The sequence below is a fragment of the Cucumis melo genome, chromosome 4, assembly GCF_025177605.1.
Source record: "Cucumis melo cultivar AY chromosome 4, USDA_Cmelo_AY_1.0, whole genome shotgun sequence".
NCBI classification, from domain to species: Eukaryota; Viridiplantae; Streptophyta; class Magnoliopsida; order Cucurbitales; family Cucurbitaceae; genus Cucumis; species Cucumis melo.
In genome coordinates this window covers 33,946,741-33,966,982 of record NC_066860.1, presented here as the reverse complement: position 1 = coordinate 33,966,982, position 20,242 = coordinate 33,946,741, and the positions used below count along the sequence as shown (strand labels likewise).

Sequence of the window (20,242 nt, the reverse complement as noted above, 5' to 3'; positions counted from 1 at the left end):
GTGATAGTTCTATTACAATAAATTATTGTTTTTTTAAAAAAAAAATTATTCAATGAAGTTAGAGCAGCTAGGTGTGGTCTCTCAATTATTTCCCCAAATAGGGTAGCCAATTTTCATTGTATAACCAATTTATAGCCTCCTTTTTTGCCTTTGTTATTCTTAATAATTTAAGTAACCTTTTTGCCTGCCTTATACTTTAATAATTTATTTTTTAATATTATTTAGATCTTTTTTTTTATAAATGTTTTAAATACTAAAATAAATTAATACAAAATCAATCTGACATTTAAAATTGTCAGTTTTGCATTGTTTATTGTTATTATTATTTTTGAAACTTTGAGAATTTTTCTGTCTAAAATATGATAATAAAATACCTATATTGACCTTGAAGATATAGAGAAAGAAAATAATAATAATAAAAATGAATATCAATATACATGGGACAGTACAAAATTCGCTTGTCTTGTCTTGCTTAAACATCGTGGCTTCTGCACCGAATAGCGAACACCCTCTTGAGATCTCAGTGTCAATTTCTTTATTCTTTTTTGGAGTTTATTGGGTTTTTTTTCTTCTTTAATTACTGGGATTTATATTGTTGGATCTTGGATTTGGCGGTGGAAAAGGAGAAGTTTCTCAAAGGATTGGTTGCAAAGATTTCACAACACTCTGTTCTCATAAACCAAAACAGAGCCAACGAACTTCTTCGGATTTCTTCACTCTCTATCTTCCAACTGCTCCAACTGTCTATCAATTTCCAATTTTTCAGGAAAGAGAAAAGAAAATGAGGGGTTATTGCTTAGCTTTCGATTCCGCAAACATCAAGTTTCTCAAATCTTGTTTCCTTTTCTTCTTCTGTATTCTGTTTTCTGTCTTTTATAATATTGATCTCTGTTCCTCAGTAAACCCAGCTCTTGTTCTTCCTCTAAAAACCCAAGTGATTCCCCCGGAATCTGTCCGGAGATCTCCCGATAAGCTTCCTTTCCGGCATAACATCAGCCTCACCGTCTCACTGACAGTCGGAACCCCACCGCAAAATGTCACGATGGTTATCGATACTGGCAGTGAACTGTCATGGCTCCATTGCAACACATCACAAAATTCTTCTTCTTCTTCATCATCTTCGACGTTCAACCCGGTCCGGTCATCCTCTTACAGTCCGATTCCTTGTTCTTCCTCCACCTGCACCGACCAAACTCGAGATTTTCCTATTCGGCCTTCTTGTGATTCCAATCAGTTCTGTCACGCCACTCTGTCTTACGCCGATGCCTCTTCTTCAGAAGGAAATCTCGCCACCGATACTTTTTACATCGGTAATTCCGGAATTCCAAATGTTGTCTTCGGTTGTATGGATTCAATTTTCAGCTCCAACAATGAAGAGGATTCCAAAAACACAGGTTTAATGGGTATGAATCGTGGATCTCTCTCTTTTGTTTCTCAAATGGGTTTCCCCAAATTTTCCTATTGCATATCGGAATATGATTTTTCCGGTTTGTTATTACTCGGTGATGCAAATTTTTCATGGCTGGCTCCGTTGAATTACACTCCACTCATCGAAATGTCGACCCCATTACCATATTTCGATCGGGTAGCTTACACGGTTCAGCTCGAAGGAATCAAAGTTGCCCACAAGTTACTTCCGATCCCGGAATCCGTTTTCGAACCGGACCACACCGGAGCAGGTCAGACAATGGTCGACTCGGGCACCCAGTTCACTTTCCTTCTCGGACCAGCCTACACCGCACTACGAGACCATTTCCTGAACCAAACCGCCGGTTCACTACGGCTTTACGAGGATCCGAATTTCGTTTTCCAAGGGGCCATGGATCTTTGCTACCGGGTTCCAACAAACCAAACCCGGCTCCCGCCTCTACCGTCCGTAACGCTAGTGTTTCGCGGCGCCGAAATGACGGTCACCGGTGACCGGATACTGTACCGGGTGCCCGGAGAAAGAAGAGGAAACGATTCTATTCATTGTTTCACATTCGGAAATTCGGATCTGTTGGGCGTGGAAGCGTTTGTGATTGGTCATCTTCATCAACAGAACGTGTGGATGGAATTCGATCTGAAAAAATCCCGAATCGGGTTGGCGGAGATTCGGTGTGATTTAGCGGGTCAGAAATTGGGGATGGGCCTCTAAATGAACCGGGCCCCTTTGATTGAAGCGTTTTAACTATCAGGGTAACTTATCACGTGATCTTGATTAAAATCTTACGGGTTTTCGTCTGTAGTCGTAGGTCCATGCTATTATGGTGGTCCTTCGTCTTTTAATACTCTCCGTATATTGGGTCCCACCTACCATCTGAGATATTATAAAGAAAAAAAACAAAAAAAAAAAAAACAGCATAAGTGTGTTTGATCCTACGGATGAATTGAGTTTGAGTGAGCTGCGATAACGCCACGTGTTTAGGACATTTTTATTTTTATTTTTTCCTCCCTCCCCTACCTGTACATTTTAATCAGCTTTTATGTAATGAATATATATTAATTTATATATATATAGAAAGTAAAATATTAATTACTTATGATTTTTTATAAAATAGATAGTTAACATTATAAAATAATAAAAGTTAACGACTAATTTTGATTATTTTTTAGACAATGTTGGAAATGTGACACTTACAATATTTAATGCAGATATTGCAAAGTCAATAAAGTAACCTAAAAAAAATGTGGAGATTAGGGAGGAGATTTTGAAGAAATTCTATATATAAACATCTACTCCCCACGAGGCTATGTTGAAAAATTATGCAATTTAATGAAGTAATAGAAAATATGAGCACGAATTTATGATTATTCATATAAACCTAATGTGTTCATGTGATGACTTTTCTTTCTTCTTAATTAATTGAGCTGTTCATTAAATTTGGATATTATTTTGATTAGAAATCACAATAGGACATAGATGGGATTGGAAACTATTCTTTTCGGTGGATTTTAATTTCCATACCCACTTAAAAGAATATTTTGATTTGGAATTCAAATTTAATACCATTCCTACTGCTATGGCTTAAATTTTTGTATGATGATCTTTCAAAAGTATATATATATAATAATGTTTCTTTCTTAAGATATAATAAATGTTTGTTTGTGGTTAATAAAAAGAGGGGTGGGTAGAACATTCTATTCCTACTTAGCTTTTGATTAGAAAGTGGCACCAATTGGAAGTTGAGCTTTGCCTCACACCCCACCCCCCCTATTCCCCCTCCCCTCAAACCTCCCCATTTTGATTGATTATGCTTATATCACAAAACTTCCCCATTACTTTTTTCTTTCTCTACTCTAACAAATGAACATTTTCAACATGTTCAAGTTTCATTTGGTAGATTTTAGTTTTTATATTTTGATTTCTTATTAATAAAATTATTTAGTCAATCATATATATGAGTCCCAATTGTGCTAAGCTATTCGCCACATTTAGTATAGTTTGTTGCATGAAAATTATTGTTCTTACCTACAAAAAAAAAGATTATATCTTAAAAGACTAAATTTAAAGTTTATTGAAATTAGATAGAATAAAGGTGGACAGTTGAATATATAAAGTCTTCGAATGAACTTGTGATAGTAAAACCTTTTTGGTGGGGCCGTGTAGAAATATAAAATTGAAAATCATTTTATTTCTAGTGGTGAGTAGAAAAGATCAAAATATTCATTTTAGAGAGATCTATTTTATATACTAAACCATGTTTGGATGGTGATAAAAGAAAATATATGTTTTACCTTTTCTCCATAGGAAGTCTTAAAGTAAAATGTAATATGGGTTTAGTTTAAAACAAAGCCTTCAATTTCACTCTAAAACAAAGCTCTATCAGCAACTACAAGTTGATGTTGAGAAACTCATAGAATACACAAAATAACAAAATATGCTGTTAAATTCACCTAATTAACCAAACCCACCAATTGATTTTCCTCCCTATAAAAAAAACATCTCATTTTATGTCATTCTCTTCATCCAAAAACACACAACTCAAAGTCATAATCAAGAAGAAAAAAAAATGGCCTTTCTCTCTCAAAAAGCCATCTTTGTTAATGTTCTTCTCTGCTTCATTTTAAACATAGCCAATGCAGGAATCACCAGACACTACAAGTTTCAAGTAAGCTTCATTCTTCACCCTTTCACCATTTCCAAAAACAAATACACAACTTTTCTTCTCATTATTATTTCTCAAATTGTCTTGTAGATACAATTGCAAAATGTAACAAGGCTCTGTCAAACAAAGACGATCCTGACTGTTAATGGACAGTTCCCGGGGCCAAGAATCATCGCTAGGGAAGGTGATCGTCTCTTAATCAAAGTCGTCAATCATCTCCAGAACAATATATCCCTACATTGGTATATTTCACGTCGATGATCTCTAAAGTTTAAGCTAATAGGTTACGGTACTTGCATTAAATTTGTATATGCATTCTTAGGCATGGAGTGCAGCAGCGGCGGAGCGGGTGGGCAGACGGGCCAGCGTACGTGACGCAATGCCCAATTCAAACAGGGCAGAGCTATGTGTATAACTTTACAGTGGAAGGGCAGAGAGGGACATTGTTTTGGCATGCTCATATCTCATGGTTAAGGTCCACATTGTATGGTCCAATCGTCATTCTTCCAAAAACTCATCAGCCTTACCCTTTTCCTCAGCCTTTTAAAGAAGTTCCCATCGTATTTGGTGAGAACCTGTTTGAAAATTTGAATAAAATTTGTTTATTGGGTAAGTTAAAAGTTGAAGAGAATTGATTTCGGTTCATTATATAGGGGAATGGTGGAAGGCTGATACAGAGGATGTCATAAACCAAGCCATGCAAAATGGTGGTGCTCCAAATATTTCTGATGCTTTTACTTTTAATGGCCTTCCCGGTCCATCGTATAATTGCTCTGCTCAAGGTGACTTCTTCACATTCCTGCTTAACTTCCCATTTCTATTACTTTCCCAACTTTCCAAACTTTATGCTCAAAAGGGCTGATTTTGTATGGGAAATTTGAAATTGTGTATATTGCAGATACCTTCAAGCTCAAGGTAAAACCAAGAAAATCCTATTTACTCCGATTGATCAATGCCGCACTCAACGACGAGCTCTTCTTCAGCATCGCCAACCACACCCTCACTGTCGTCGAAGCCGACGCCGTTTACGTCAAGCCCTTCAAAAGCGATGTCGTTTTGATCACTCCAGGACAGACCATGAACGTGTTACTCCACACCAAATCCATCTCTCCCAATGCCACATTCCTCATCGCCGCCCGTCCCTACGCCACCGCACCCGCCGCCTTCGATAACACCACTGTCACTGGCCTCCTCGAATACGAACCCACAAAATCTCTATTGAACAAGAACAAGAAGCTCCCTCTTCACAAACCGGTCCTCCCCCGGTTCAATGACACGAATTTTTCGATCAAATTTAATGGGAAGATTCGGAGTTTGGCGAATTCAAAATTCCCAGCGAAAGTACCGATGAGGGTTGATCGGAGATTCTTTTTCACGGTGGGTTTGGGGTTGCTGCCGTGCCGGAAGAACCGGTCTTGTCAAGGCCCCAATAATACGAGGTTTTCGGCGTCGATTAACAATGTGACGTTCGTGCAGCCAAACACGGCTCTTCTACAAGCACACTTTTTTAATAAATCTAACGGCGTTTACACTACTGATTTTCCGGCCAATCCGCCGATCAAATTCAATTACACAGGTAAGCAAAAAAAATCTCTCTGTAATATTGAAATTGAAATGTAGCATTATTAAAAACGTTTTAGTTTGGTCAAATTCTAATTGGGTTGGCACGTGCAGGCACACCGCCGAAGAACTTGATGGTGAGTAGCGGAACGAAGGTGGTAATGCTACCATACAACACCGCCGTGGAATTAGTACTGCAAGACACGAGCATTGTGACGGCGGAAAGCCACCCGCTCCACCTGCACGGCTTCAATTTCTTCGTGGTAGGTCAAGGCATCGGAAATTTCGACCCGAACAGAGACCCCCCCAAATTCAACCTCGTCGATCCGGCCGAGAGGAACACCGTCGGGGTCCCGTCCGGCGGCTGGGTAGCGATCCGGTTCATCGCTGATAATCCAGGGGCTTGGTTTATGCACTGTCACTTTGAAGTTCATACCAGTTGGGGTTTGAAAATGGCTTGGATTGTTCAGGACGGAAAACTCCCCAATCAGAAACTTCCGCCGCCGCCTTCCGATCTGCCCAAATGCTAAATATCTCTTCTTCTTCTTTTTTTTTTTTTTTTCTTTTTTCAGAGACATTCCCGAAGGGATCTTGAATTAGATTTCATCGTTAATTAGGTTTTGAAAGTTGATCCTTTTGAATTGGCGGAAATTGGAATTTGTTGTTAATTTTGATTCATATCCACATTAGTAATAACGAGAATTATACTCTTGAATTATACCTATGAAATTGTAATAGTAAAATTTAATCCTCCAATTTAGTTGTTTAAATGAAACCATTATTTTATTAGCTTTTATCCTTAAATTTTGAATTTTGTTTCCTATTAGTTTATGTTTTTTCAATTGTATTCTCAATAAATTTTAAAATTGATCTATGTTTATTGGTTTATTGTTTAAAAAAAAAAGAATTATTAAAATTATACAAGCTAAAATTGTACAATAATTGGTATGGGAACAAGATAAATAATAAAATGGTTCAAACTTGAGGGTTGAATTTTCAATTAGCTCAATATTTTTGACAACTCCTAAGATGATTCTCGAGGAGATGTTGGTTTGTTTAGTTTACTTTTTGGGTAAAAATGTTTGTTTTTTGGTCACTATCACATCAATATACTTTTTAAAATTACTTTATTTGATAAAATCTGTTTGAAATGTCTTTTTTATTCCTTAATCACTAATGGGATTCACTTATGTCTTTTTTATAGTTTTTGCCATTTTGTTGTCCATCCTAATATAGTACACCATGACTCAAACTTGATAAACTTTATTGTTCAAAATAATCAAAGAGGAGTCGTTATAAACAAAAATATAAAATGAAATATTTCCTCATGGTTATTTTTAAAGGGAAAAGAAAATTAATTATATTTGAGAAATGGAAATATTAAATAATAATAATACGCAATAAGGTTTGAAACTAATTAATATAATTTAATTCACCTAAAAGAGGAAGGCTTTCGTTAAAGGAACAATGAACCAAAGCCCAAATTCGTAAAACGCAAGCCACCGGTGCCGCTCCCCTGTCTTTATACGTTTAACCCGCCTTCTTTTCTTTCTTAACAACGCATTTTCGCACCGGAATAATTCCCCTAACTCAACGGAGCCGCCGGAGCCTTGCCGCCGGTGTGTCTCCCTCTCCCGCTTCCCTATAAGATGAAGCGGGGCTTTACCTTTTCTCCTCCTGTTACCGTCGTCGTCTTGGCAATCTCCTTTATCTACTTCTCCACCGTCTTCATCTTCATCGACCGGTGGTTCGGCCTTACGTCCTCGCCTGGAATTATGAACGCTACCGTCTTCACCGCCGTCACTCTCATGTGCATCACCAATTACGCCCTTGCTATCTTTACGGATCCCGGTCGGGTCCCTTCGACCTACATGCCTGACATCGAGGATTCCGAAAACCCTATTCACGAGATCAAGCGTAAGGTACCGAATGCTCGGTGTTTTCTTTGGTAATTTTTTTTGTTTGTATTTTTTTTCTCTGTTTTATTTGGTAATTACGACCTTTCACGGAGTTGAAGCTGTTTGATTTGTGGTAATAAGAGTCTTTTAAACAACGGCGATGCGGATCTTATTCTCTTGATCTCATTCTGAACGAGATTTTGGAATTGAAGTTGAAAAATCTTAGTTAGTCCTGTGGTTTTGTTGTCAGGCATAGCGAATTAGTAATTTGATCCTCTCCTTTTTCCTGTTTCTAGGTGAATGTTGTTCTTGTTGTATTTCTGTTGTGTTGACCAGTCAGTCGCTATCTGTTAGATAACGAGGAACCTAGCGTGTGAATAGGATACTTCTACGAGACCTCTTAATCTGCAAATTATATGAAGGCTGATGGATTTGTAGAATAGGATTAGTGTTTATGAGATTTCATTTCTATATTAATAGAACTAATTGATGAAGGAAATTTGATCATGTGTTTGCTTTCACTATAATAAGCCTTGAAGAATTGCATCGTGTGTCGATTCTATTGCAGGGAGGTGACCTGAGATACTGCCAAAAGTGTTCTCAATACAAGCCTCCTCGTGCTCATCATTGTCGAGTTTGCAAAAGATGCATTTTGCGAATGGTATGTATTGTATTTATATAGTACCTTACCACTTAAAATTTTATGCAGATGTTGTGCTAAAGGTTGTTTATAAACTTTAAAGGACCACCATTGCATTTGGATAAATAATTGCGTCGGCCATGAAAACTATAAGGTGTTCTTCGTGTTTGTCGTGTACGCTGTAGTTGCATGTATCTACTCCCTGGTAAGACATTTGATGCAATGTGATTTAGACTCTCTATTTACAGTCTATTAGCTTATTTACTTGTGATTCTTCCATTGTTTTTTTGTCCTTCTGTTTTACTCATTGAAGTAGTTGCACATAGACAACCTCCTTATAATTAAATTTCTGCAAAATTGTTTGTTGAATCTTCAGATATTACTCCTTGGCAGTCTTACAATTGAACCTCCTAAGGATGAGCAGCAAGTTGGAGGCCCTTTTAGGACTGTTTATGTAAACACATACTGGATCCTTGCTTTTTGATTTTTTTTTTTCATCGTTTTGATACTTGTTTCTTTTTAATCGCTCCTTGGTTAAATTAGTTATGCTCATTGTCACCGATACAGATTGTAGCTGGGCTGTTGCTATTCCCTTTAAGTATGGCTTTAAGTGTTCTTTTAGGTTGGCACATTTACCTAATTTTGCACAACAAAACTACAATAGAGGTTAGTTTCTAATGGTTCTGTTTCTTGTCAGTTTGTTTGACAGTGAATTGTTAATTCAGGCAGATTTACTGGGCATTTTATTTGCTTTTCAGTATCACGAAGGTGTAAGAGCTATGTGGCTTGCGGAGAAAGGTGGGAACGTGTATTCACATCCATATGATCTTGGTGCCTTTGAGAATCTTACCACGGTATGCACTACAGTTTGTTTCTCTTCCTCTCTTTTGCCTGGTTTTTAGGTGAGAGAAACCGTTGGCGTCATAAAAAAGACTTAAGACTTAGGGTCATATATGCTCAAGGTCAAGGCTTATTTATGCCTATGGTTGATCATGAAGCGTGGAAAATGTTATCTAATCCACATGATGTTTCTACTCCATTGTGGGCTTTCATTTTATTTCGCTTGAACATGACATTTATTACTGTACAACCTTGAATGCATTCATCCATTGTCAGGTAGCTTTCATGGACACATGAAATTCAAATAGACATGGCGGCATAAATGTAGTGCGCTGCTCACCTTCTAACATCTGTACTTGGTTTTTGTAACCCAATATTTGAAAAATAGTGCCTGTAGTCTTATCAGCACACTATCTCAGCTGTTCTATCTCATTACTACAGATTCTTGGCCCAAATATTTTCAGCTGGATATGCCCCACATCAAGACATAAAGGCTCTGGTCTTCGCTTCCGAACAGCGTACGACAAGTCTATTACTGCATCAATGTGAAAGGAATGTTTCATTTCTACCCATGACATTTGTTTAAGAACAACAAGCTAGGCACCTCTTGATGACCATCTAGGATTCATATTTACTGAGCTCTTCGTCAGAGTAATGTTTCTTTGGAGAACCCAAATCTCAAACAGCATTCTAACTGTTCCATCCATATATTTTTCCCCAACTGCTGTGACTACTTGGAGAGTTTCTTAGGCTACTACAATATTTTCCTCGACAACATCAAGAGGTCAGCAAATCTGTTTCGGGTATACTTTATCCTTTCCTGTTTGTTTTTAGAAAATCCATCTGAAGTTAGAGTATGCAAAACAACGCAGTTTATAGGTTAATGTAGGAAAAGAGAGATCCCAAATGTGGCCGGGTGTTTGTGTACATGAGTTCATTCGACACGCTAACAAATTGTTTTGTGTAGTTGTAGCTCTGTAACTTGTAACAAAAAAAAAAAAAAAAAAATGGAGGTAAATTGCAATTAAGATACAATACGATCTTTTTCCCCCCCTTTGAAAAACTGTATACTGCTTTCTTTCTTACTTGGTTTCTCCATATACTGTTTTTTGTGATTTGAATTAATGATCTCCACATCCAAACTTCTCAAAGTTGCTTTGCCTGCACATTCAATTTACATTCATATAATATATTCTTTTAATTGCTTTTTCCTTCGTTTAACAGCTGAGAATCTGTTTCCAATATATTTCCTTTTTTGGAAAGACATTTTTTTTTCCTTTTTTCTATTCCCATTTTAACCTTTTCTTCATTGTTTTGGTTGGCTGAATATGTTATTGAAAAGCCCCACTTCTTTCGTATTGACATATTTAAACTCTCTAAACCTTGAGGCATTGTTAGGGAACTAAGTAAATTTGTTTACTTCTCTCTTGCTTTACGTTTTCTATTTAATTATTTATCATGGTTGTTAAATCTTAACAACATATACTAACAAGTTTCTTCAAAGATCAATGATTTAGTTTCTGGAGGAAAAGAAAATCTTAGTTGATTTCAGAGAATTGATGAAGGTAAATTTATAAAATTGTTTCCAAATTGACGAATCAATAAATTATGTAAACTTCTATAAACAAACTATTCAAACTCAAGATGAGTAACTTCGAGGGAAAAGAACTTGTTCGAGTTGAACAAAAGCAAAGTGCAGCTATGATTTTACTTGTAAACAAATGCAATTGTTAATTGTGATGAACGCAGGACTCAATAATTGAGTTGTTGAAATAAGTAATTAAGCATAGTTATTAAATCAATTTAATAATTGACTTGGTAAATGCCAATCAATTCTTGGATCCATGACTTATCATGTCCTCGTTTCCAGTTCAACAATTTGTAGAATATTCCAGCCTTCTTCTTATTTTGGTCCATCTCTCACTGAGGTTATTGTAATGATAAAGTGTGTTCAAACAAAGATTAAAATGTTGATGTTTATATCAATATTTAAATTTTAATTTTACAAATATACCCATAAATTATCAATATCATTATATATTTTTTTAAATAGAATACAATTAGAAAAAAGTTTTCAATCAAAGATATCGATTAACATCCAACTTTTTGGTTCATCGATACATCAAAGTCTAGACGAATATTTTTTTATTATAAGTGAATTTGTGAAATTTAAGAATATTGTAAAATTCATATTTTTGAGCCATGAAAGCTTTGGTTATATAATCTCCGAACTCCAAACTCCAACATATTTTTGCTTTCACTCGATAGTCTATTTCATTTGGTTTTCTTTTTCTTAAAAGAAAACTTCCTATGACAAATTTCACAAAAAGTTGGTGTTTCAAAAACTAAAAAATAAGATTATAAAATTATGAATATCCTAACATTATCCGGAATCTATGATCCTAAAAAGACAGGAAGAAATGAAATATAATTAATAATTTACGAAAGTAGCTTTCAACAATTTTATCCATTTAAAATTTATTAGAAGAAAGAGAAAGAAACAAAGCTAAAGCGCAGTGATGACGGATGGAAGGGATGGGATTGGGGAGGACGACGATGAAAGAAGCAACTTCCTCGTGCCTCCCACGTGAACCCGAAATGGACGTGTCTCAATCTCACTCGTTGGCGCCCACCATCGATAACCCAATTCCCCCAACTTTTGTTTCCCCATTTTCTCCATTTCTCCTGGGTCTCATTTCATTTGAAAACACACCCACGAAGGACTATCCTCCGGATTTCTTGAGTTTTTTCACAGTGTTCTTGGATTTCATTTCTGGGTTTAGGGGATTGGATTTGTGTCTCTGCATCTGATCGGTTTTTTTTGTCTTCGGGGTTCAGATGGAGGAGAACCCAACTGAGATCAACAGGTTTTCCATCTGGGTTTTAAAGATTCTTCTACTGTCTTTCAGTTTTCGAATCTGTTTCTTCTACTGTTTTAACCAGGCTTTACTCTTCCTTTTTTTGTTTGATTGAGTGAAGATATCTAGTAGGTTTTGTTCTTTTATTTGTTTAATTGCTGAAATTGTGGATGTGGATGAAGATGGGGTTGGGGGCTCTTTTCTAGTAAAGAACAATCTTGATCCGCGTCATACTAATTTAAGGAAGTTTGATTTTTCCTTTTTTAAAGTTTCAATCGCTTGATGGGGTCTGCGATTTTGTCTTTACTGGTATGGATAAACTTATTAGCTATTTTAATTATCTAGAATACAAATTGGGAAACTAGAAGACTGAAAACGCATCCTAACAATTGGATTTCCATGAATTACAAACCCCTTTTCGGAAGAGATTGCATCCAGCCAAACTGTTGATCAAACTCATGTTTAAAATGTTATTAGACCTTGTTTTCATGTTTTGGTTGCTGGAACCTTTTGATTATCAAACTCTGTCCCAAATATGTATTGTTTTCGGTTTTTACTTTTATTATGATTTGTGTTTTTCATTTTATTGGATTTCATATGTTCCCCATTTCTAGAATTTCCCACAAGGTTTTATCATGAAGTAATTTTGTGAGAGTTCGAAGATTTATCTATTGTTGTTCTTGTCTTGCATTTAAACTAATGGAAGATTGCCGCTTCTTTTTTTCTCGTCTCTTAACTGATGAATCATGTGGTTTTCTAATTTTTTGCAGCTTCTATGTAATTTCTAAGCTTAACCCTTATGACTTGAACAAGAAAAGAAAGCTACCAGCTGAACATTTGGGCTTGCCTTCACCAAAACATAAACACTGCAGTGAAGGCTTCGCTTCTAAATCTGCTTTTCTGTATGGTGGGTTACCCGAAACCGGGCACATGAACGTACAATTCATAAAGGAGAATGCCAATGTACTGTGTTTTGACGAGGGGTCGAGGCCAGAATCGGTAAAAGATAGCAATAGCTTGAGTGAAGAGTCTGATTCTGCAACATCCGTATTTCATGGAGCAAAATTTGAACTGAACCAGGCTATAACTTGCACACATGACACTTCTACCACACAATCTATGAGTTTTGGTGGGGCGAGTTCTGAAAGCACCCACTTCTCTGTTGAAAGTTCCACAGCCATGGAATTGATCTCTACCGAACAGGAAACCGCGTTTCCAAGCGGTGAAAATAGAATAGAAACAATTCACAAACTTCAGGAGCATCTACTTGAATTGGATGGCCATGAAGATTATGATTGTGCAGAATATGAAAATGGTGACACTAAGCAATGTACAGATCAGGAACTTGAGGAACTTTTCTACTCAAATGGGTTGAATCCGAATACGTACATTCTTTCGTCCGGACGATGGGCCATAAACCACGGTAATAAAGACACCTTCCATAAGATAAGAATTTGTATGAATTGAAGTAAATCTGAGTTCAGTTGCTTTTTTCTGATCTTGTTGAGCTTGCCATTTACTAAATCACATCCATTCTCTTAATGCAGAGGCTCAATCAAGAGCTAGAGCCCCGACGATTGATCAAGAATTTGAGCAATACTTTTCTATGCTGATGCTGTAACCTATTTCTTGTATATATTTTTATGAATAAATCTGTATATCAGGCTCTCATCCTTTCTGCTTAGTATTCGTAAGGAATTGTACTGAACTAACATTCGGAAAATTGAGTCTATGGCAATGAGATGTTCAACTCTAAAGTAAGTTTAATTGTTTATACTAGACAGTGGGTGAAAGAAAGAGATGATAGAGACGGAGGATTGACGAAATGAAAGACAGATTATTCGTTTGGAGAATGCATACGCACAAGTAGGTGTTTGTTCTCAAGTATTACAGGAAAAGGAAAGATGCGATAGAAAGCCAACTCTGCTACCTTAAACAAAACACACACGAGACAAAGAAAAGAATGGGCCAATTATTAACTTAAGAAAAAGAAAAGACCAAAATTTTGAGTCAAATTGAAAAAGAGTGTTGATCTTTAACACTTGGGAAGATCGGCCGGCGGCGGCGGCAGTTTCTGGTTGGGCTTTGGGCCGTCGAGTACAATCCAGGCCATTCTCAGCCCCCAACTTGTATGCACATCCAAATGGCAATGCATGAACCACACCCCTGTTTCATCATCCAAAATATATACAAAGTTTACTTCGATATTGAAACCTTTTAGGTTTTATGAATAAAATTGAAATTTCGTAATCCAATCATTTAAAAATTCAGTAACCTTGTAAAATTTCAATATCGAAACTCTATCAAATCTCACCTGGGTTATCAGCGAAGAAACGGAAGGCGATCCAGCCGGCGGCAGGAACGCCGGCGGTGTTCCTCTCAACAGGATCAACGAGATTGAAATTAGCCGGATCCTTATTAGGATCAAAATTCCCAAAACCTTCCCCTACTATGTAGAAATTAAATCCATGAAGATGAAGAGGATGACTCTCCGCCCCTAAAATACTCGTCCCCTGCAAAACCACCTCCACACTCGCATTAAACGGCAACACCACCAAACTCGTTCTATTACTCACCACCGTATTATTCGGCGGCGTTCCAGTATAGTTAAAAGGAAACACCGGCTTCACCGGGAAATCAGTCCTGTAAACCCCATTAGCTCGGCGGGAGAAATACGCCTCCATAATCGCCGTCGATGGGAGGGCAAAAGAGATATTATTAACAGAGGCAGCAAATTTCGTGCCATTGGGACCTTGGCACGTAGCATTTTTTGGGCAAGGGGCAGTTCCAAGTCCGACGGTAAAGAAAAATTGCTTGTCCACCGTTTGTGGGACGTTAACAGGGAATTTAGCGGTGGCTAGAGATCGTAATTTTCTGGAGAAATTGGCGACGAAATTGGTGTCGTTAATGGCGGGGAGATTGGGGATTAAAGTGGTAATTGAAGTGGGCAGCGGCGAGTGGCCGGGGCCGTAATGGAGGATCCCGACGGTGGTGGAATTGTCGAAAGTGCCCTGGCCTGCGAAGTAAGGACGAGCGGCCATGAGGAAAGTGGAGTTAATGGGGAAATTGGGATTGGTTTTGAGAAGAACATTGGAGGTTTGGCCGGGGCTGAGTAATACGACGTTGGTTTGGAAGGGTTTGATGTAGGAAGCGTCGACGTCGACGACGGTGAGAGAATGGTTGGCGATGGAGAAGAAAAGTTCATCGTTGAGTGCAGCGTTGATCAATCGGAGTAAGTATGTTTTTCCTGCCTTCACCTTTAACTTGAATGTATCTTAAGAAAAAAATTAATTAACTATCAAAATCTATTTTTAAATTTATAAATCTACTAAACTAAATGTTTAGATCTTATTTGTTATTAGCCCAAAAAATTGATTTTGCATCTTATACATATCAATTTCTTTTTCAATTACTTAATTACCATTAGCTATTAGCCTAAACTAAAATTAGTTTAGTGACCTTTTAGAATATGGAGTTCAACTAAGTAACATTCATAATAGTGAGACTACCTTTAGAAGAGGAATTATAGAGAGGGCCAGGAAGTCCGTTAATGGTGTAAGCATCAGAAACATTAGGTCCTCCTCCTGTTTGCAGAGCTTGTTGAATTACACTCTCTGGATTCACATTAAACCACTCTCCTACATAAAACGACGTTGTTTAGATCCGTATCTAATCTAATCCATTATTCCAAAATAGATAAATGAGCTCACCGAAAATAATTGGCACTTGCTTATAGGGCTTCTCAAAAGGATATGATTCATTCCGACGAGGGAGGATGATTATAGGGCCATAAATTGTAGCCCTAAGCCACGAGATATGGGCATGCCAAAGTAAAGTTCCCCTTTGGCCATTAAGCGTGAAATTGTAAGTATACGATTGACCTGTTTGGATCGGACATTGGGTCACATAAGCTGGTCCGTCAGCCCACCCAGTTTGCAATTGGCGAACCCCATGCCAATGGATGGTCACATTCTCAGCCACGTGGTTGATCACCTTGATTAGGACTCTATCACCTTCTCTAGCCACCAATGGTGGCCCTGGGAGCTGATGGTTTACAGTTAAAACTTTCACTGTGTGGCCTAATTTTGTCACGTTCTGGTATCTTATCTAGAAAGAAAAAAAACCCAACCATCGAAAAGTTAATTTTCAACAATTTAGTTTTATTAATTTAGGTAAAATAGAAAAGTATCTAGAGATATCGCTGTTTTGCCTTCACTTAATTGTCCAATTATAATCTATGATGTAAATTTATTTATTGAGTAATTCGAATAAGTTACATAAATTAAATTACAACACATTTAAGTAGCACTAGAAAAATATTTTACCGACGTCTTCTCATTGCCTTTTAATAACAGTTAGTTAGTTATAAATTTCAAAATTTACTAGATAGCCTATAAAGATAAATAGTGTTATATTACAACCCACATATATCAATTCAACACATTTCTACGTCAATTATTAATAGAATATGAAATGTTAGCTATATTTTGTAAAATAAGATAACATTTAAAATTTGTATTAAAATAATGATCAATATGATAATTCTTTATTTTAAATTACTCCCATTCCTACCTCATTTATAATTCTAAGCCTCATATACATGCATGTTTGGATTGATTTTATAAGAGATTAAAATGTCCATTCAAAGTAAGGACTTTTATAATATGAATACACCCAAGAACAAAAAATATTAATAACAATAACACATTACTAAACAAAATAAATTCTTGAAAATATGAAGAAAAAAGAAAATAATGCAAAAGCAGAAACCAAAATGTGTGTATAAACCACCAATGAAGAATCAAATTAAAAAAAAAAAAAAACTAAACATACATTGAAAGTATAATGTCTGGTTTTTGCAAATGCAAGCTCCGGCAAGAAACATGACAAAACACATAGAAAAACAGCCACAGCTGCCATTATTGACGATGATGAAGAAGGCAATGGAAGAAGAAGGTGAAAGGCAGCCATGGAAAATTCAAGTAAAGCTGATGTAACTTTTAGTTTGTTATAGAAAGAAGATGAAAAATTAGGCTTAATATATAGAGAACAATTTTAAGAAATTCTAGTTGTCATTTTTATTTATTTTATTTTTCTGCTTTTAGATTAGGTAGCAGTGGTAGCAAAGGAGTGGGGAAGACATTAATTTGGTGGCAACTTTCTCTTAGAGTTCTTCATGTTCACAAGTGTTTTGAATTTCTTTTGGCCATGTTGGTCAAGTTTAATTTTAGAGTGTTGATTAAGTAATTAATTACAATAATGAAGTTTTTGGAAGCTGATAATTAATTAACTATATTTGATTACATGTAACTAATATCAAGTATTAAGAAATAATTAACTAGCTCTAGCTCTTCATTATTTCACACAAAGTTTTAATTCAAAACCATCATTAACCTAAGAAAATATATATTTCTTTAAAGTTAAGGGAATTTCATAATATATCTATAGAAAATAACAAGAAAATTAAAGAAAAAAAGAAGTAGATTAATTGTTATAAAGTGACAAGTTTGATACCTACATGGAAGTTGAACACTTGGATATAAGTTACCATATTTTGAAGATAGTTAACGTGGTACTTCCCTTCATTTTTAATTTATACATTCCTCCAAATTTGGTGTCTCAATCACATATGTTTTCCCTTTTTCTTTCTTTTTGTGTTTTCAATTGCCTTTGAAACTAAGAAATAGTGCTAACTCCCAGAACACTTGCAAAACCCTTTTTTCCCTTCCCTTCCATATCTCTTCAAAACAAGGCTAACGGTACCTTTACATTTGGTTGGACAAGTGATTCATATCGTTCAATTTGTCACGCTACAATATGGATTATAGTTTTCAATATAGTGCTCTAAATTTGTATCAATTAATATCAAAGTCGTGTTTGTGAGAAAATATTTGAGTATATATTGAGTTGCATCTATCTTTGTGCAGCTCACTCAAGTGTTAAATCACAAGTTGTCACTTGACAAACTTTTAGTTTGTCCTTTAAAATATATAAATCTTTTAATATATTTTTTTTTATTGTAACTAAAGATGAAATTGGAAAGAATCAAATCTCTTCAAAGTAGGATTTCAACCTATGACCAAAATGTCAACAAAAGACCACTCGGCCACTAATCTAATAAGGAACAACAATAAAATAGGTCTCAAAGAATTCAATTCTTGTCAACCCATGACCAACGTGAGCTCAAGATTTCCCTTGTGGTGGCTCTTGGAGAAGATGCTAAACTTTGATAACATGGACATATTGATCCATGATTAAAACTTCATCAAACAAGCAAAGGTGCTCAATAGAGGAGAAGAACCATGAATTTGAGGGAGAAAGACAGCCATGTCACCTTTTATTTGAGGAAAAGATGGTTGAAAATACAAACAAAGTCTCACATTGCTTAGATAAGAGAAAAACAAAGACATGAGAATGTGCTTATTGTGGAGATACGTGAGCTTCGATTGTCCGAAATGGCTAGTTGAAAAGTTAGCCTAGAAAGAAAATGCATAAAGATAGGAGTTAGAGAGATAAAAGATGTGTGTGAGAGAGAGAAATGAAGGTAGTTTTCGGCCAACTCTACTAAGAACAAAGATGTTTGATCTAACTGACCTTCTATTTTGCTCTATCCAAAGCGTAGGGGAATTCCACGGTGCATTCTCTGATGTGCGTTGAGATGTCCTTTTTGCTTATTAGCCTTAGCTTGTTTTGGACCAACACACTAATTATAACTCCATTTCAACTCTATCCTTTCTCCCATGCAATTTCCTTTTTATATATACCCTTTTCTTTTCTTTTCCTCCATTTTTATTGTTTTTTTTTATCATCTTTACTTCTTATCCTTTACTAATAAGTCTTTCACAAATGTTTATTTAACATATTATACAAAATTAAGCTATAAAAAAAAACAGTTAAAATGTTCATTATTGGGTAGCATCAAAATATGAGCTTTCTATACACTTTGAGTTAGTTTTTCATTGAGATATATATATATATATATTAAAGTTGGTGAGAAGAGAGGATTAGTCCACACCATGAACATGAAGGAAATGAAAAGCTCCCATCTTGAATTGTCATTTTATCTTTGTTTATATATATATATTTATTTTTTTTTCATTTATGATATTTTCAAGAGTTGATTAACTCATGCATCCTGGCATATTATTTTCTTAGTGATATTGATAGCAAGTAATGTGCAAATAAATAATTCTTACATATTATTTCTAAATTGTAACAGTATCAAAAATTCTTTCTTAATTTTCAATCTTTGTGTATGTTAGATCTTTTAACATATTCCACATTGTTTAAAATGAACAAACCTATAATTAGACATACAATTGATTATGCCCAAACCAGGTTTTGAAAATTTGAAGTTACAAATAAATAAAATCAAAGACTTGGGTAAGGATTTAAACATGAATTTGTCCAATGAGAAACATGAAATTTTATGTTTCCCCAATTAAAACCCACAATATTTCAACCCAAGATTCTTCCATTCTCAATACAAATTCTCATAAATGGCAAACTAAAAAACCCAAATCAACTTTCAAACTCTCTCAAAAGTATTCACAATTCAATAGAACAATCTAATCAAACGAGAAGCAAAAAAACCCATTTCCTTAAAACCCTAAAACAGAGCATAAAAATTAAGCGCAGGCTTCCCTTCTGGGAGGGACAGAAAACAGAGCCTCAAGATCAGGTGGCTGAAAATAGCCATGTTTCGGTGGTTCCCGCTTCTTCCCATCATTTCCATTCTTCTTCTTCGGCGGCGGAGGGCAGTTAAACACCGCCGGAATCCGGCACTCCCATCGAGTCGGCGTCGAACACTCTTCCTCCCAATTCCCAGTCCCAGTTCCCTGTTTCGATTCCATAATAGAGAGGTTTATTTGGTAAAGTTTTTGAGAAGGTAATGAAAACTCGAAACTCCGAACAGAGCGTGGAGGAGGGTGGCGAGAGGAGGAGAATCAGAATTAGAATTTGAAAAATTGGTGTGTGAGTTTGAAAGAAACCGAAAAAATAAATGAATGGCGGGGAGTGGCGTGGATGTGGGAGACAGCTAAGAAATGAAGAAGTCGTCTACGCGTCAATTGTTGACTGGGTCTTCCCTTCCCCCTTTTTTTTCCTTTAAATATATATATAAAAAAAAACCTTTTGAATTTTCATCTCCTCTAAAATTAACCTAATCAAACTCTTCTACTTTCTAGCTGTGCCCAATAAAACAAAATTGCTTCAAATCAAACACTCTTATATTAAGCTTTCAAATTAGTAATTTAAAATAGTTGTTATTATTAGTTGGTGTTTTGTTGTTTTTGAAATAAGGCCCGGGGCGGCAAAAATAGAAACGAAAAAGGTTTGGCCTTTTTTGAAATCCGGACC

The 20,242-nt window shown here is 36.0% G+C and overlaps 6 protein-coding genes across 8 annotated transcripts; 4 read left to right on the top strand and 2 right to left on the bottom strand.

The window, feature by feature from the left end:
- The first annotated feature begins 461 nt into the window (after positions 1-461).
- Positions 462-2,518, top strand: LOC103486376 (aspartic proteinase PCS1). The gene has a single exon (XM_008444306.3). The coding sequence runs from the start codon at positions 782-784 to the stop codon at positions 2,135-2,137; it is 1,356 nt and encodes a 451-aa protein (XP_008442528.1). The 5' UTR covers positions 462-781; the 3' UTR covers positions 2,138-2,518.
- Positions 2,519-3,973: 1,455 nt separating this feature from the next.
- LOC103486377 (laccase-17-like) lies at positions 3,974-6,366 on the top strand. Its single transcript, XM_008444307.3, has 6 exons — positions 3,974-4,091; positions 4,179-4,330; positions 4,411-4,655; positions 4,742-4,870; positions 4,987-5,664; positions 5,763-6,366. Exons 1-6 carry the CDS (start codon positions 3,993-3,995, stop codon positions 6,176-6,178), a joined length of 1,719 nt encoding a protein of 572 aa, XP_008442529.2. The 5' UTR covers positions 3,974-3,992; the 3' UTR covers positions 6,179-6,366.
- Positions 6,367-7,092: 726 nt separating this feature from the next.
- On the top strand, positions 7,093-10,094 carry LOC103486378 (probable protein S-acyltransferase 16). 3 transcript variants are annotated; one of them, XM_051084223.1, is made up of 8 exons: positions 7,101-7,570; positions 8,115-8,207; positions 8,290-8,391; positions 8,563-8,640; positions 8,754-8,852; positions 8,945-9,040; positions 9,303-9,350; positions 9,468-9,601. In XM_051084223.1, the coding sequence occupies exons 1-7, from the start codon at positions 7,298-7,300 to the stop codon at positions 9,321-9,323; spliced, it is 762 nt and encodes a 253-aa protein (XP_050940180.1). In that variant the 5' UTR covers positions 7,101-7,297; the 3' UTR covers positions 9,324-9,350; positions 9,468-9,601. The 3 variants fall into 3 exon arrangements, with proteins under 3 accessions (XP_008442530.2, XP_050940180.1, XP_008442531.2); XM_008444308.3 differs by lacking the exon at positions 9,303-9,350 and having other exon boundaries at positions 7,093-7,570; positions 9,468-10,094; XM_008444309.3 differs by having other exon boundaries at positions 9,303-9,611.
- Positions 10,095-11,520: 1,426 nt separating this feature from the next.
- On the top strand, positions 11,521-13,645 carry LOC103486380 (protein FAR-RED ELONGATED HYPOCOTYL 1). Its single transcript, XM_008444311.3, has 3 exons — positions 11,521-11,893; positions 12,655-13,307; positions 13,432-13,645. Exons 1-3 carry the CDS (start codon positions 11,865-11,867, stop codon positions 13,503-13,505), a joined length of 756 nt encoding a protein of 251 aa, XP_008442533.2. The 5' UTR covers positions 11,521-11,864; the 3' UTR covers positions 13,506-13,645.
- Positions 13,646-14,187: 542 nt separating this feature from the next.
- On the bottom strand, positions 14,188-16,841 carry LOC103486379 (laccase-17-like). The gene is made up of 4 exons (XM_008444310.3): positions 16,718-16,841; positions 15,595-15,991; positions 15,394-15,522; positions 14,188-15,158 (listed from the first exon to the last, which is right to left on the bottom strand). The coding sequence occupies exons 1-4, from the start codon at positions 16,802-16,804 to the stop codon at positions 14,188-14,190; spliced, it is 1,584 nt and encodes a 527-aa protein (XP_008442532.2). The 5' UTR covers positions 16,805-16,841.
- A 2,445-nt stretch (positions 16,842-19,286) lies between these two features.
- LOC127149109 (cyclin-dependent protein kinase inhibitor SMR4) lies at positions 19,287-19,876 on the bottom strand. Its single transcript, XM_051084222.1, has one exon. It carries the CDS (start codon positions 19,735-19,737, stop codon positions 19,513-19,515), a length of 225 nt encoding a protein of 74 aa, XP_050940179.1. The 5' UTR covers positions 19,738-19,876; the 3' UTR covers positions 19,287-19,512.
- Between the last annotated feature and the right edge of the window lie 366 nt (positions 19,877-20,242).